Source organism: Salvia splendens, chromosome 12 (genome assembly GCF_004379255.2).
Source record: "Salvia splendens isolate huo1 chromosome 12, SspV2, whole genome shotgun sequence".
NCBI classification, from domain to species: Eukaryota; Viridiplantae; Streptophyta; class Magnoliopsida; order Lamiales; family Lamiaceae; genus Salvia; species Salvia splendens.
Genome location: NC_056043.1, coordinates 1604217 through 1622059, shown reverse-complemented (window position 1 = coordinate 1622059; position 17843 = coordinate 1604217). Strand labels below are relative to the sequence as shown.

The following is a 17843-nucleotide window of genomic DNA, read 5'->3' as shown; positions in this document are numbered from 1 at the left end:
ATGGCTAATAAATAAATAATGTTTCCGTTATCGGCGTCGCCCAATAAATAGAATGGACAATTAAAATAGAAACAATAAGAAAAGATTATTGGAGTTGGAAAATAATTAAATATTTGTTTTTGTTTATTAGCATATCATATGTTTAAGTAGTGTGAATAGGCTTAGTAAGCACAAATTTATGGGCCTATGATGATGCTCGTTTCATGCATGTGTTCTGTGATAAAACTACATTCAAATCTGTGACCTAACGTCTAATTTTGAGTCAGGTGTGTGTGAAAGTCCGTCATATTCATAAAACAAGTGGATCAACTAGGCGGACGAATGGATCAAGGAAAAGGAGTCAACTCGCTGTGCAAACTGTTCAAGTCAGAACAAATGGCATGCAGCAGGAGCACCCGATTAAAAGATTGAGCGTCACACAAGAAAAATGTTATAGTGAATTATAGTAATTTTTTATTTAAAAAATGTTACTATACTTAAGTGAAAAATAAATATTTTAATTACCTTAATTAAAATATAGTATAGTGAAAAATATTTTTTAAATATAACAATTAAAATTTAAGTGATTTATATCTAACGTAAATTAAAGCGAACTCTTGCAAGTAACATTTATTTATTAAAAATATTAAAGTGAACTAGTAATTTTTTCATTATGAAACATAATCTATACGTTATTCAATAACTATTTAAAAAATTTAAGTGAATTAATTCAAAAGAAAATATTTTTTGTTGTAAAAGGTGTTTTTATGTCCAAAATAATTGCATGATTAAAGAGGTACCAAAACTGTAATTTTCAGATACCAAAAATGCCCTCCATAACATTTAGGAGATTTTTCGAATGCAGAGGGGTATAAAAGACCGATAAGTACTAAAAATGTAATTTTTTAGGGACCAAATAAGCTATAAATTTTTTTTATGGATCATTGGTACATTTTTCGACAAGATCAGAGACTGTTATTGTAGTTCACCCTTAAATGTATTGTTGTTTTCCATGTGCTAGTTAGGAAATTAAGATTATTTGGCTATAAATAGAGTTGTAAGCATAATTGAGGAACAAGTTTAGCTAAAATATTGTTAAAATACCTCATCTCTTTGGCCAATCACTAGAAAAACCATCAATTTTGATTCGTTTCTCAACTTTAAAACCATAAATTTTAATATTTTTTCTCAACTTTTGCACATGGTCTATTTTGGGTGAAATTTGTGAGAACGAAACCGCCTATTAATTTTATCATTTTACTCAGCATATTTACCAAATATTTCAACCACATCATAATTTGAAACACTTGTGCGCCAAATCTACCACATTTACAAATAGAATGTCGGATCGTCATAGGAAAATTATGTAAATTGTCAAAATTTATGGAATGTCGGATCGTCATAGGAAAATTATGTAAATTGTCAAAATTTATGGTTTTTAAAATTTTACAGGTAATTTCTAAAATTGCGTTATAGATCAGAATTTAATCAAAATTCAAAAATTTTCCGGCAATATGTCCAAACATAAATATAACTGATAATTTTCATCAGATGTAGAATCGTACGCTCATCGGTAGCTCAAGCAGACGATTGTAGAAGTTACATTAGTCGTAGCAACAACGTTCATAGCAAGCTCACGCTACAACGACAACCAGAAGAGTTACCTTGGACACGGGCCATCCCACTCCCCCGAAAACGCCTGTGTACACCGTTCGAACAGCACCAAGAACGGGTAGACAAGAGAAAATATCAACATAACATACTCAGTAGTCACCTATGAACTCCTTTAGCAAACTAGTAGATAAGAACAATGGAGAGTTTCATTGACAACATTTGATCAAATAAACAGAGAAAAATCTACTCCAAAAACGGGGCAAAAGACGAGCATACATGGCCACGAGGCACTAACAAATGCACTAAAAAATGTAATGCAAGCGATTCTTGAACAGTGCTTTCAACGAGCATAGTCTCGTCTCATCAGAAGACGAATGCAAGGATCAGTTTCAACATTCTTTAAACACAGCTCGACTCTAACTCTAACTCTTAACAGAGAAACATGAATATGCAAGGGATTCGAAACTAGCACGTATACGTTAACTTCAAGATCGCGTCCAACACACCAACATCTTTACACAGTCAACTAAGAAACAGAGACAAAATCATCACAGAATCACAACTTCACCAATATGATCAAACGCAGCAAGAAAAAGCTCGATATTTCACAACAACAATAGATCCGAGCAGAGAAACAAGCTTAGCATTTACCAAGCTTCAACTTTTAACTCATCAAACCAATAATCATCACTCCATTACATCGCCTCAACAAACGCATTTTGCTTTTGCCGTTGCATCAAAAAAATGTGGCCTCAAATCATCATACTACAAGTGGAATTGCAAGCAACATAAAATTCACAAGTGATCTCAAGCGAGCGATTGAACTAGAGCTACTCGGATCCACGCCACCTGAATCCACACCGGCCGCCCCACTAAAGTTACCGTTGCCCGCAGTTAAGCTGCAAGGACATATACACACACAATGGTAAAGATTCCAAAACCAGAATCCAACTTAACTGAAACCTAAGATTCACCTACATTTCAAATTCACAGCTCCAAATTCAGTTCTTTTCACAATATTAGATCAAACTAACACTCACAAACCACCTACATCTTAGCATTTACATTTCCGATTACTCCCTCCGTCCCAATTTAATTGATCCGTATTCCTTTTCGTAACATCCCAAGCTAAACAAAAAATCAAATCTTTTAACCTCACTAACCACCATTTTCTTAATTAAATTCTAAAATCCAACACATCTCAGTAAGATCAAGCAAGATCACTCACCTGGATGGAAATTTGCAGCTACCATGGCCTGCAATTGAATCAAAAAACACAAATTCAATCCCAATTTCACTCCAAAAACAGTAAAGATTCAATTTTTAATCAACATAGACAGCTCACTAGGGTTCAAATCGGTGATAGCAGCAGTGTTGGCGAAATTGCAGGTCTCCTCCGACGGGCCGTGCTTGAGGAAGTAATCATTGAAGGCGAACGACGCCGTTTTCTGAAGATCGGCGGCGTCGTAGCAGGGCCCGCCGTTTTGGATGGGCCCGCAATCGGCCCCGCCCGGCCCGCACGTCCAATCCAGCGCCGATTGCAGCGCGGCGTCCTCGGCATTGTTCTTGGCCACGCACCACAGCTGCCTCGCCGCCCCTCCGCCGCCTCCCTGGGCCGCCGCCGCCGCCGCGGAGATGAGCGAGAATAAGGCGAAAAAGATATCAACTCCGGAATCCATTTAGGAGAGAGGGAGAGAGAGAGAGAGCTAATGGGGTATGAGAATTTGAGAGGAGAAACTTGAAGAAGGAAGTGAAGAATACAGAGCGCATGAGATAAATTTGAGCAGTTTTTAAGGTTGTTGAGTGTGAACTGTGAACTGATTTTCAATCTCGAGAAGAAAACTACCGGAAATTTTGCTGGTAAGCATACTACTGTCGCAATAATAGTACTAATTTGAGAGATTCTCTTTTTTTTTCCTCGTGAATTTAATGGATTAAATAAAAATTAAATAAAGTAGAATAAGATAGGTTAGGAAGCGAGAGAATAAATGTTTTTTTATTTTTAATTATAAAAATTATTTAAATATTTTGAAACAGCTTAAAATAGAATATGGAGTAGTATATAAAAGGCGTGTAATATTCTAAATTTTTTTTAAAAAAATGATGGTAGCCGATAAACGCCCAATCTTTTTTCAATAAAATCACTCTTTTATTAAAATAATTTTTAGTAAAATGTAATAGTTTGTGTGTGTTGCTAGGGGCGTGCATGACATGCATGACCTTATCGATGGAGATTATTATTTCAGAGTGATTATTATTTCACCAATCATACACCCTCTTATTTTATTTGACCAAATTCTAATCAATTATAGTCAAATAAATAATTATCTATTATATGAACCTTTATTTGAAATGTATGCATATATTAATAAAATTCATATATTTGTCACATGACAGTACTATACAAAACAAAAATTACGAGAAAAAAACCCAAACCAAAACCATCAAAGTTTGGTAATATTTTGTAAATATGTAAATTTTCATTTACCAATAATATTCTAGAAATATATACAGAAAATTACAAATATTACTTTAATTTCCATATTAAACCCAAGAATTTCAAAATTAGAAATACAAGTTAGAGAAAACCCCAAAATTCTTACAATTCTTCCCCAAAATCGAAAGCTCACTCGATACGGCGGAGAGACAGAGAGACGGCGGAGAGTGAGAGAGAAGCCATAGCCATGTCAGATCGCTCTCCCTCCCCACCACAGCAAAACCCCCTTCAATCCGACGCCCTATCCGGAGAAGGCTCCCCGCCTCCCAACGAAGAAACCCCAATTCAACCCGACCCGGAATCCGCCAATCGGGCTGTTTCCGTCCCCGATCCGACCGAGGATCACAGCGCCGGAGAAGAGGAAGAAGACGACGAAGAGGGAGAAGAAGCCGATTCATCAATGGATCTCCGCATTGAGCCCCCAATCACTGACCTCCACGTTTCCGCCGCCCTCGCCTCCACCGCCGCCCGGCGGGGAAGCTTCAAGCGGAAGAAGGGTAAGGCCAAAGGTAAGGGAAAACCCCACGCTAGGAGATTGCAAGTGATTAATGAGAAATTGCAGAATTTGAGGTCGAATTTGAATCCCGTCCCCTTTATCCCTAGCAAAATTATCGATTTCGGCGTTCACGATAGGGTTTTGAAGAAGCTAGGGCTTTGGGATTTCGCCCAAATTGAATTCGATAGGACTGTTAGGGTTGACTTAATTGCGGAGCTGATCGCGAATTACAACCCTAAATCGCGGAGTAGCTGCGTTAATGGGTGGAGTGTGAAGGTGAATCGGGCGGATTTGGCGCGGGCGCTGCAGCTGAAGAGGGATAAGGGGAATGCGGGAGGGGCGGAGGTGGATTTGGATGGGGAGGATTGGGGTGCTGATGCGGTGGGGTTTGTTGTGGGGTTTGTGGAGAATTGGTTGCTTTTGCACGAGGATATGTGGATGATGCCGAACGAGGTGATGAATTGGATGAAATCGATTAGGGATGGGCATCCGGAGAAGGTGGATTGGGCGGGGATGCTTTGGTTTATGGTGGAGAAGGAGCTGAGGCAGGGGGGTGGGTTGAGGGATTGTTTCTACGCGTCGCATCTGCAGTACTTGATTAGGCATCAGCGCTCGGAGGTTTTCTTGATGGAGGATCCCGGGAATGGTGAGGGGGAGTCGGTTGCGGAGGTTATGGTTGTGGAGGATGGGGATGATGAGGTGGCTGTGAAGGAGAGTGATTTGGCTGAGAGCGTCGGAGATGGGAGGGATGATTCGGTTGTGGAAGGGCCGAGCACTAAGCTGACCCTTGGACAGGATAGTGAGAAGGAGGAGGAGGAAGAAGTGAAGGAAGTCCAATTGATGGATACTGAGACCTGCAAACAGAGTGATCCGGAAGGGGGAGGGGTTGAGCACGAGCATGAACATGAACACGAACATGAACACGAGCATGAGCATGAACATGAGCATGAACATGAGCATGAACACGAACATGAGCACGAGCACGAGCATGAACAAGAGAAAGAGCAGGGGCAGTGGCTGTTGGATGGGAAGAACGATCGGGGGGAGTTTTTCTTGCAGCGTTGTACTGCAGAAAACGAAAGCACTGAGGAATTTGGTGTCTTTGGGGATAGGAAAGACGAGGAAGAAGAAGAGATGGATGGGGAGGAAGATGGGGAAGAAGAAGAAGAAGACATGGATGGCGACGAAGAAGGGGATGATTTTCATCATGTTTTCAACAGTGATTCTCTGGATGGGGACGGGTTTACTGGGAATTTCATTCAAGGAATCGAGTCGAACCAAATTGGCTTCACTTCGCTGGAACAACACCTTCCTAATGCATCCACAGTGGATGTTAGGGCTGATGTGCAGCAGCATATAGCTTCCACGCCGTCGTTCTTCAACAACTCGGGAAAGAGGGTGATCGAGCACGACTACCACCAAGGTGTCAACGACATTAGCAAGAGACTGAGGATCAACGAGCCAGCAGATTTCGGAATGTGCATGGAGCAAATTCAGCAAATGGCCCAGAGGGCTCGGATGCTGTACGAGGAACGGGAACAGGCTGCAGAGCAGTCGGGGATGAACCAACAGATCTTGATGAACGAGTTGCAGAAACGGGATGCTATGATTGAACATCTTCACAAGGTCAGAGTGGACGAGATGCAGAAGAAGGATTTTGAAATTAACCGCCTCGAACGAGAGCTGTACCTAATGGGGAGCGTGCTGAGCGGTTACAGGAAGGCGTTGAAGGAAGTCAAGAAGTCGTTTGCAGAATACAAGGAACGGGCGCAGCTTCCTGAGGAGTCGACTTACAAGGACGCTGGGCACGGGGGTCTGATGCTGACTGCCGCGGAGATGGAGAGGCAACGCAAGAAAAGGGAGGAGGAATTCAGGATGAACTGCTTGATCGTTGAACAGAAGGCGAGGGAAGTCGAAGAGGAATACAGCGCCCGGTTTGATGGATTTGTCGACAAGATCAATCTTTTCTATCAGAGGTTGATTGGTCTCGAGGAAGATGCTAAAGAGCTCGTTGCTTCGTATTCTTCAAAGAAAAGAATCCCAGAAGCGGAGGAGGGAGAGCACGAAGTAGCTGAAACTCAACCCCCCGCGGAGGAACCTAAGGAAGCTGTTGCAGTGGCGGAACCTGAGGAAGCCGTTGCAGTGGCGGAACCTGAGGAAGCCGTTGCTGTGGCGGAACCTGAGGAAGCCGTTGCAGTGGCGGAACCTGAGGAAGCCGTTGCTGTGGCGGAACCTGAGGAAGCTGTTGCAGTGGCGGAACCTGAGGAAGCCGTTGCAGTGGCGGAACCTGAGGAAGCTGCAGTGGCGGAAGAAGTTCCCGGGCCTCCACCAGAGACGGAGGCGGACGAAGTAATGGCTGAAGCTGCAGAAGATATAGCAATTCCACAAAGTGAAGAAGAAAAAGATGAAAAATTGGTTGAAGCTGCAGAAGAAACTCTACCAATTGAGTGATTGTTATTCCTCACTTTTGATCTAGGAGATGTTTAGGACTACTTGCTGGTTTAACCTTTTAATGTGAACATTTCTTCTAGGATGTGTTATGGTTTGGAATTTAATCGAAAGTTATGATCAATTTTATATTATGTCCATTTCAATTGGCTAAAAATTTTGACTCATACGGACTTCAAAATTCAGGCTAAAAGTCACTAAGAATAGTGAAAAGTAACATGAATACTAAACAAAGTCTTCATTTGTTTGTTTATTCATGAACTTGCATCAACATTTCAATTTTTGCTCATCAGATTTAAAATTCATGTGTTAATTATTGAACTACTGATTTGATATAATTTTGCAATTGATTAAGATTTCAACAAATATTAAAACTGACATAACTTGATGAAAACGATGTAGTTTTGGTGAGTATAACTCGTTCAACTAAACCACGCCATTAGTATCCGTCGAAAATCTCTAACGATTGCAAAATCAGATCAAATTAATACTCATTATGTCCCGGCCTAAGTGAGACGATTCATTTTTGGAATAAATAGTTAAAGTGAAAATAAAATTAAGTAAGAGAGATAGGCATTCTCTCTATTACTTAATTTTATCTTCACTTTAACTATTTATAATCATTTTCCAAAGCATGTGAGAAAATGAAACGTCTCGCTTAGACTGGAATGTAATACTTCACATCATTAGTAAACACATTTTAAATTTACCGAAGTTTCAAAATTTACAAAAAAATTACTCAACCAAGATGGGTAGAAAATGGCCATTAATAAAGATATCACAAATTGATAATTATAGAACATGGCCATTAATAAAGAGGTCCCAAATTTATAATTACAGTCAAAATATAAATATTTACAAATGGTATTGCTACTTTTTTCTTTTTCTTGAAAAGAACAAATATGTTAAATAATGCAGATCAGATCAGATCAGACATAGGGAATTACAATAACAGAAACAAAGAAAAGAAAAGAAAAGAAAAGGGACCATAATCTGACATCCAATGACCACTAAATCTGACAATAAATGATACACACATTATACATACACCAATTAATCATCTACAGACATGCTTCTGAAGAATAAAATTTGATGATTGGCTGATAATCCAAAAAAATTAAAATAAAATGAAATTAAATCAAATAAACACTCTTCTCAGTTCTCCCTAATAATTAAGCCAAGAAAAGAGATTTTTGCTAAGCCCACAAAAATAAAGAGCTTCTTATTTGTAAACTTGATTACTCTACAGTTCACAAAGGCTCCTCTTTTATGGTAGTGCTAGAATCCTGCATCAAAGATAAAATTAATTGTAATTATTTCAAAATTGGGTTTATTGTCACATGTATATATTAACGAAAAATGTATTAAATGACCGAAATTAGTATAGTACCTTAGAAATTAATTAATGTGTGACATAAATATATGTCAGTTGACTGCTAGTTGTTCTTCCTCAGCATTATCGGCAAGTCTTGATGGTGAATTTGGAATTGTGTCATTCTCCAAATTCTTCATATTTTGTTGGTAATATATTTGCCTCAGTCTCTCAATTTCCCTCTTCAATGCTTCTTGATGAGCTGCATTTTTGTTAAATAAAAAATTATAATTCAATATAACTAGAGATTTGGGTATCACAAGAAATAGGTGTGAGTGTATAATCATTTCATGAATATGTAATAAGTAAAATACTACTACTTACCATGTTTAATTAAATTTATGTACCACTAATATCAAGAAATGTATTTTGGTGGATAGAAGTGCAGATGGGTTTGTGCTGTCACATATATTATAGTGTTCTATCCACTAACAAGTATGTATATCAATTGTCCAATTATTGCAAGAGTTTGGAATATAGAGAAAATTTGCTATTGAATTATTTCTTGGCAAAGAAAGAAAGATTAAAAAGTTACTGGATTTATCTTTGGCTACCTCTTTCTGCTTTTTTATATGACTATTATTTTTAAAAATCTATATTTGTGTAATTAATACTCCATCCGTCCCCGATTAATTGTCACTCTTTTCATTTCGGCCCGTCCCTCAATAATTGTCACACTTCATTTTTACCATAAATGGTAAGTAGGTCTCACATTCCACTAACTCACTTCATTCACATTTTATTATAAAACCAATATAAAAAAAGTAGGTCCCACATTCCATTAACTTTTTCAACCAATTTTTCTTTACATTTCTTAAAACTCATGCCCGGTTAAAGAGTGACAATTAATCGGGGACAGAGGGAGTAATATTGACCAAGAAAGGAGATTGGATTATTCTCCCATGTTGAGGTTCTAATATCACATGCATGTGAAGAACTACAATTGGAGAATTACATTTATTTTTTAATGATTTTTCCCACAAGGGAGACACCCGATTCAAAATAGCAAAAGAATTAGGGTTATACTCCACAATCTACAATTGGAGCATTACATTTAATTTTTAGTGATTTTATTCTACCACATCCAAAATTATATTCTTGATCCGTCACTGTGCATAATTACAAAGTACTAGTGTAGATTAGGTATATAGAAGTTATTAATTAATAGTATTTCATGAAAGTAAACTTCATTTTGAATAAAATCATGTTTATTTAATGTAAACTCTAGGAATAATATATTTACACTACTAATGCAAAAAATTAGCATAAAATTTGTAGGCTATTTTATGAAACACAAAAATGTATATATCAATTTGATGAGCATGGAGAAAATAATTAAGGCATGGTATCATGATCTAAATCACATTATAAAATTCCTAATAATTTGTATGAAAAAAAGTAATTAATTAAATAGGAAACTTACCATCTTTGAAAACTTTATCTTGAGCTAAAGCTGCGATTCTTTGCTTAAGAACACTGTTGTCAACATTTAGTACGAGGCGTTGGTGGTCCAAATAAGCTACTCGTGGTGATAACACTGAGACTTCAGCCTAAATTAAATTCACCATTTCAATAAATATATATATTCAAATTATCGAAACCAAGAAAAAAATAAATGTTTGATTCTCACTTGAAGTGAAGTAACGCTGCACTCAAGCTCAGAAATATACTGCAATTTTCTCACTCTTGACCTTTGTGCTGATTGCCGATTGGCCAAAATTCTGAAATTGTGTTCCAAATCTATAGTTTTTAATTACATGCATTATACATACATATATATAATACGTTGCAGTGTGTGTTTGTGTGTGGAAATGATGAGTAGTTTACCTCTTGATCCGCTTTGGATCGGCAATCCTCTCGCCGGAGTTATCCGCGGCGGCGGTGTATAGGCCGTCGGCATCCTCCTCCGGCTCGCTCTTCGGGCGGACCCGAGGCCGAGCCGGGTCGTCGTCGGAAGGGGACGAGGGGTTCGACGCGGGGCCCGCGGCGGCAACGCCGTCGTCGTCGAACATAGACATGAGCTGGTCGTCGTCGAGCCCCTCGAACCCGTCGGCGCCGATGGCGGAGGAGTTCGACCTGCGGCACTCCTCCGCCATCGGGGCATCCAGGAAGGCGATCGAGTCGCTCATCGACCGCTTGTGGGACCCGCGGCGGGCCGGCGAGAAGTCGAGGAACTCGTCGACCCACATCGGGTTGTTGTTGTTGTGGTGGAGGTGGTTGATGGACAAGCCCTCCATCTTTTGATGGGGGGAGAAATCACCCCAATTTGGAGTGATGGTAGGCACTTTGGGAGGTAATTGAGCCATGATGCCTAATTTTCTTTTTGCCAAAACCAAACTACAACATGTTAACATGAAAGGCCTTATATATACACAAATCCCACATTCAAAAAAAGAAAGAAAAATTCATTTTCTATCACTTTTACTATATTCCAAGAAAAGAAGATAGACATAAAATAATTATTATCATGATAAAACGCAACTTAATTGGTAAAATGCTTATATCCGAGTAATAAGTGAGAGGTTCAAGTCACGGTAAGATAAATAAAAAATCATTAGTAACCATCTCTTTAATACTCCGTCATAAAATATCACAGGTTAACTCGACATGGGTTTTAAGAATTGTAAAAAAAGTTAGTTAAATATGAATTATACATTTATATATTAGGTTTATAGTGAAATGCGAGTGAGATAAATATAGTTGGACATGTTATCTATCAGAAGTATAGTAAAAAAGTATGTATTACAAGTATTGATGGATAAAGTGAAAAAGAAACCGACGATAAGTAATGACTGACGAAGGAGTATAAAAACATCATTGCCGCTTAATTTAGAAGAGAGCTCATCTCCAACTAATAAGTCACAAGTTTGAATAACCATGGAATATATGAAAAAATAATTTTAATCTTTTTTTTAATTAAAAAACATCATCATCACATTCACTACTCTATATCTAGTATAATCTTTCAAGAAAAGTATTAAAAATAATTTATCAAAAAAACAAGAATTTCTTACTGTCCATAGAAGTGGGGTCACATGGGGGGGAGAAGATTAGGACAGCTATCAACAGCTTAGGGGGGTAGGGTTGGGGTGTTGAATCCCAACGGTATGAGTGAGAGTTGTTTATTAACTAAAAAATTGAGTGGGAATCAGAAACCACGTGCCCTTGTGGTTGTGGCCTCCAGCCCTTATTACACTCTTCCTAATTTCATACACATTTATTTTTTTCACAACATTCTCTCTTTGTTCATATCAACTTCTTTCCTTTCTTGGTGGGTTGGATCAATCTTCTATCAACATTTCATTCAAATTCATCACTGTTGGATCAATCTTGCGTCTCAAGTCAAATTTCGTTCTGATTAGTGCTATTCGATCATATTATGACTGGTCATATAGTACTCTGTCTCAATCAATGAGAATAATCTGAAAGATTGTTTTAACGTCTAACATAATTTAAGTGATTGATTTGTAGTAGTATTATTTTGGTGGGAATCATACTTTATGATCATAAATTATATTAAATTTGACTTATGAAACTATAACCGCTAACCTCAGGTGTGGTGTGTGTGTCCTAGCTCTTTAAAGTGACGGTTGTCGCATTGACTATGTCAACTCTATCCTATCTTGATTTTATTGGTGAAATTTTTTGACTGCGTTCATCCTCACAAGTTGCATTTATTGAATTTGCCATTGACTATCGACCATACTAATAGAACATTTTTTTTAGAATAATTACCCTAAAATGAATATATTTGGTCCTAAATCTTGGACAATCACGATAGGTGGATATGCAATCTAAGTCATTATAGTACTATATATCAAAGGTTATTATTAAAGTGAACCCCAACATGGTTTTCGTACCACGTATTGCTTCTGAAGATTCTAATCTGATTTTGTTTGGTTGAAATCCCAAAAAATGCCAACGAATTAAATATACTCATTAAAAAAAAGGAGAGAGAATGTGACGGTAACTTCATCGTGGGTGACGAATTTTAATCATGTAATTTTGTCTATAAATCATATCAAGCTGGTATTTTCTTTCTAATTCATTCAAAATTAAAAATGATGTTAATAATGCATCCAATTAACAGTGAAAAAAAATGACTCCAAAATTTGAATCTGGGTTTGCATTTATCTTAGTAAAAGAGATACATCCACAGTAAATCTCTTCTATCTAATAAGGAAAATAATGTTCATTTTTTACAATAATTTTTATTCAAATTCCCCCATCCTTTTCATTTTTTTATATAACAAAAAATGTTCAAAATAAAATGCCTATAGGAAGTCTAGGATCCCATAGTAAAAAATAACAAAATATATAAGATAGATACTCCAAATAACAAAGAATTCCAAAGACACAAATATATAAAACTATCTTGACACAAACAAAAGAAAAGAAAAAATAACGACTATAAATTAATCACGAGAAAAGAACAACAACACAGCACAACCTAACCAAGACACAAATACCTATCCTCTTAGTAAACGTATAAATATATATATACAACACGGAGTGTGATCAATTGCTAACTATTTAAGTTGTTAACTCTGCTAACTCATCAATGCAGTGTGTTAAAAATGTCAGTACATAATTTTGTTGAACTTCAATATACTGTGTTGATATTATGTGTTGACATTTTAATATCTTCGTGTTGACATTTTTAATACACTGCATTATTAATAAGTTAGCAGAGTTATCAATTTAAATAGTTAGCAATATAACGCACCCCTATACAACACATATATACAACACATCAGAATCAAGACACAAAATACTCATCCTCTTAGTAAACGTATAAATATATATATATATATACAACACAACATAACCAAGACACAAATACACACCCTCTTAATAAACATATAAAGATGTAGATATATCTTCAATTTGAAGGTTGGCAATAGTAAGTGGGCAATATAATGAAGAATGAAGGAGAATTCTAAACCCACTAGGGTGCAAACTTTATTGCATAATGAACCACACCACCACTTTGGCTGTCATAAAAAGGAATCACGATCATGTGCATACAATTCTTGGAACTCTACTTTGGACATAGGTAATGGCTGATTAGACTAATGCTGGAGGTGTGAGATCCTCACTTTTGCCAAATCATACTATATATTTTGGAACATATACCATGTGTCAAAATGACATTATATTGGAATGCTTTATTAAATTCTGTAATTTAATTTCGTGTTTTATTCCCCCCCAAAGTATGATAGAAATTCATAATTCCAGAAAGCAATTAATGATAGAAACGGTGACCATGACACATATATTCCAATTCTCTCGTACACTAAATTGGAGAGATTGAACTTTTTTATGATCGGATTGGACCAGTTCTCTATTGAAATTACCAAAATTTAAAACCAAGATATATTGTTGGACCAGTTAAATTTAGTCCACAATAGGCGACCTCAAGATTTCATCCTAAAATCAATTATTGATAAGAAAAGTGACAGCATGCGACCTTTATAAGAGTTTCAATCCTCTCTTTACGTCAATGTAAGATATTGTTATATTTATTTTTATTTTATTTTATTCATCAACAATCAATTCTATCTATATAATATGAGTGGAACATGTATAATGGCCCATCGTTTTAGCGTATTATACGAAAATGTCTCAGCCTTAATTAGGACAACTGAAAAAAAAACACCTGACATTTCATTTCTCGCTTAAAATGTTTTGGACAATTTTTCCGGGATATTTTTAAGCCAAAAAAGTGAAAAATCGGGTATGTTTCATTAAAACGCTAAAATAATGGGACAAGATCGAATATTTACACACAATTATGTCATTAATAATCCTTCATGTTATTGATTTTGAGCCGAAATGAAGAAGACGCGTATTCTTAATGATGAGGGAAGATTCTTGATATGATTTAATTTAATAATTGAGAAAAGAAGAAGAAAATGTTGGTAATGGAAGATGGAAGAGGGTATTTTTGGATGGATGAGCTGTGGAAAGTGAAGGGATATTAGAAAAGGATAATGTCTACCCATGTGAAATGTTTACTTCGGCTGCAAACTAAACCCACATGTAGGGCAATTCTGTCTCCATATTATATAGTATACTACTATTTCTCAGCACCAATCCGGCATGATATTATCTCGAGATTAAGTATCAGATTCTATCTATCCAACTAAACAACATGCATAAGACTCAATCTCATCTGATTCACCGCTCTACCAATCCAACTAAACAACATTCATAAGACTCAATCTTATCTGATCCGTCCAAACCGATCACTAAACAGATAATTTAGGTGACATTGTGAGTCATAATATGTACACTTAACTGAATAGAATGGAGGAAGAGCTAAGAATCATAGTTGGATGATTAGTTGCTCGGATCACAAATCGATCAAATTTTAATAATACTATATATAGGCTGATAAAGGACATACATTCTGTGTCTATCAATGGCTATATATATGCATGTTAAATCTTTTGTTCAAATTCACCTATAGGCATAGTATTTATGAAGGTATTAAAATAAAAGTACTACTTTCATTACTCCATACATGGGAGAGATATTTGAATATTAAAGTCAAATAGATATGTTATGTATTGATATAATAAAAAAAAATAAACACTGAATTACATTCCATAATCATGATAACTGATCAGAAATGCAAAATAGCCTTCGATATTGTCAAGATTAACTTGTGCCGAGATTGCCCAAGATTGAATTGACTCGAGAATAATTTAATAAGAGGAGAAGGTTACAGTCTTACACCTTAGAGTCAATAATATGCAAAATTGCCTTCAATTTTTAAATATTTTACTTGTCAAACGAATAATCTAACCTGAAAAGTCAACTTTTGAGATTTCCCTAAAATTATAGAGGTTCAATCAAATAATCTAACTGCATATGAAATTTAAACACGGAAGAGAATGAAGAAATTTATACACAACTCAACATATATGAAGCATGAACTATACACAAAGGAGACGCAACAAACCACTCAGCAACAGAAAAATAAGGCAAATCAGACATGAATCAAACAGAATTTCCCACCAATATACGTATACATGTCACAACACCTATATCATGCAAGAGTTCAGAAGCCAAACCTCGCACCGAACTTCAATTCCTCGAAATCAGCCTTGGCTCAAAAATGAAGATCACTTCACCTGATACAAGAAACAGCATGTTAGCCATTGTGCTCGTGTGCATTCTGTGCGTTTGCACAGACGCATGCCCAGAGAAGCCAACGGGGGAAGTAACGGTGATGGAGAGGAGATACAAAACCTGACTGAAGCAACATGGGAAAACATACTATAGCAAGGATGAATGGAACATGCGATTTGGAATCTACCAGTCTAATCTTAAGTTCATACAGTTTGTAAATGCACAGAATCTTTCTTACACACTAACTGACAATGAGTTTGCAGACATGACAAACTTTGAGTTCCAGACCACCTACTTGGGTTATAAGAGCCAAGGGCGTCGGCTTCCAGACAATCAGAAACATAGCTACAAAGTCGGTAACTATGCTGCACCATCTAGCATAGACTGGAGGAAGAAAGGTGCTGTGACAAGTATCAAGAATCAAGACTCTTGTGGTACAAAACTTTTTTCTTTTTGTTCAGGCAGTTTCTAGAACAAAGCTATCTCAACATACACACACTTCACATGCTGTTTTTTCCTCGGAAAATTGCCGGGAATAAACCACAAAGTTTGGCCAATCCCGCAACTTTCAGAAATGGCCGATTATATCATAACTTTGACATTTTTCTTAGTTGTTTGTCTCATAATCTCATATTTGGGGAAAATTATGTATGATGGGGAAAACAGAAAACACTATGTGGACAAAACGTCCGGCTACTTAGATAACGTCATTTAATACACCTAGTCAAGCTACGTCTTTAATTTTTACACAAGTACACGTCACATCAATAAATTCAGACACGTAGCACGACCTGAATTTTTCACCGTGGGACAATTGAGAAAAATGTCAAAGTTGTGATAATAGGCCATTTTTTTAAGTAGCGGGATTGACCAGTAATTGACCAAACTTTGTGATTTTTTTGGCAATTTGCCCATTTTCTATTCAAAGACATGGATTGAAAACCTTCCATTACAGGTAGTTGTTGGGCGTTTTCGGCGCTATAGGAGCAGTAGAAGGAATCAACCAGATCAAAACTGGAAAATTGGTATCATTGTCTCCACAAGAGCTTGTGGACTGTAGTTTAGGCATTGATAACCATGGTTGTAGAGGTGGACTCATGGAAAAAGCATACGAATTCATGATGCTGAATGGTGGCATGAGTTTAGAAGAAGACTACCCATATAAAGGGAGACAGGGCATATGTAACCCAATCATAGCAAGAAAGATAGCAGCAAGCATAACCGGCTATGTTCGAATACCTGAAAGGAACGAGACGGCCATGAAAGCTGCAGTGGCTTGTCAACCAATAGCAGTAGCCATTGAGGCCAGCGCATCTGAGTTTCAGCTGTACTCTGATGGAGTATTCACCGGATCCTGCGGGAAAAAGCTTAACCATGGGGTTGTGGTGGTGGGCTATGGCGAAGATAAGGGTGTGGGGTATTGGATTGTGAAGAACTCGTGGGGAATTGGTTGGGGTAACAAAGGATATATGAAACTGCATCGTGGATCTTCTGACAGGAGTGGTGTTTGTGGCATTGCCATGGAAGGCAGCTACCCTGTCAAAGATTTCTGAGGTATCTAGCCGTGTTGGAAGGATTTGTTTCAAAATGACTATGGATACTCAGAATAAAGTTCATAACAATGCTAGCCTATTTTAAGACATTTATTCCTAAATTTGTTCAGACATTATTCAAAATGCAAATCACTGTATCTTGGTATAAATAAAGTCAATGTTTTAGCATCTAGTAGCTTTTCAATCTTTCTACATGTGTCTTAAACCTCTGGTAGCCTTTTACAACGAAGCCGTTAACTAATTAAATTCACATTCCTAAAGTTCAAAAAAGATGCTTAGATTGACTGGTCTAAATATGTAGTAACAGACAATGATCTCAGATAGTTTTCCTATCTGTTTGAAGAAATTCATTACATCTGAACTCAGAATACACTATGATACTAACGAGACAATGTGGTTAATTGAGAGAATGCGAGTAATGAAACCTTATGTATAACAGCCACAGAAAGGCCTTGAGAATCTGCATTACGCTCAAATGGCTCTTTGGCATCTGGAATACTTCACAGTCCACATCTTGTGTTGGCGAAAAGTTCCATCTTCTGTCCACCACTCTCAGGAAGTAATAAGTGTGCGATGACAGCAATTATTTCCTCTGACATCGAACTGTGGGTCATAGCACCAAACTCATCAATACCGTGCCAATTCTGTGAAAATGACTGAACTATGTATCATCAGTTCAAGGGAAAAAACAACCACATAGAAATCGAGGTAGAGCAAAAACTTAGATATCAAACTAATGAACTTGAA

At 37.0% G+C, this 17843-nt stretch overlaps 3 protein-coding genes and 1 pseudogene across 3 annotated transcripts; 2 read left to right on the top strand and 2 right to left on the bottom strand.

The window, feature by feature from the left end:
• Positions 1 to 2055: 2055 nt before the first annotated feature.
• On the bottom strand, positions 2056 to 3464 carry LOC121757992 (PLASMODESMATA CALLOSE-BINDING PROTEIN 5-like). Its single transcript, XM_042153437.1, has 3 exons — positions 2939 to 3464; positions 2822 to 2849; positions 2056 to 2492 (listed from the first exon to the last, which is right to left on the bottom strand). Exons 1-3 carry the CDS (start codon positions 3270 to 3272, stop codon positions 2354 to 2356), a joined length of 501 nt encoding a protein of 166 aa, XP_042009371.1. The 5' UTR covers positions 3273 to 3464; the 3' UTR covers positions 2056 to 2353.
• Positions 3465 to 4167: 703 nt separating this feature from the next.
• LOC121759335 lies at positions 4168 to 7163 on the top strand. Its single transcript, XM_042154889.1, has one exon. The coding sequence runs from the start codon at positions 4278 to 4280 to the stop codon at positions 7035 to 7037; it is 2760 nt and encodes a 919-aa protein (XP_042010823.1). The 5' UTR covers positions 4168 to 4277; the 3' UTR covers positions 7038 to 7163.
• Positions 7164 to 8028: 865 nt separating this feature from the next.
• Positions 8029 to 10743, bottom strand: LOC121756860 (basic leucine zipper 61-like). The gene is made up of 5 exons (XM_042152271.1): positions 10234 to 10743; positions 10037 to 10127; positions 9830 to 9956; positions 8425 to 8608; positions 8029 to 8320 (listed from the first exon to the last, which is right to left on the bottom strand). The coding sequence occupies exons 1-4, from the start codon at positions 10710 to 10712 to the stop codon at positions 8460 to 8462; spliced, it is 846 nt and encodes a 281-aa protein (XP_042008205.1). The 5' UTR covers positions 10713 to 10743; the 3' UTR covers positions 8029 to 8320; positions 8425 to 8459.
• Positions 10744 to 15543: 4800 nt separating this feature from the next.
• LOC121756859 lies at positions 15544 to 17111 on the top strand (annotated as a pseudogene).
• The last annotated feature ends 732 nt before the right edge of the window (positions 17112 to 17843 follow it).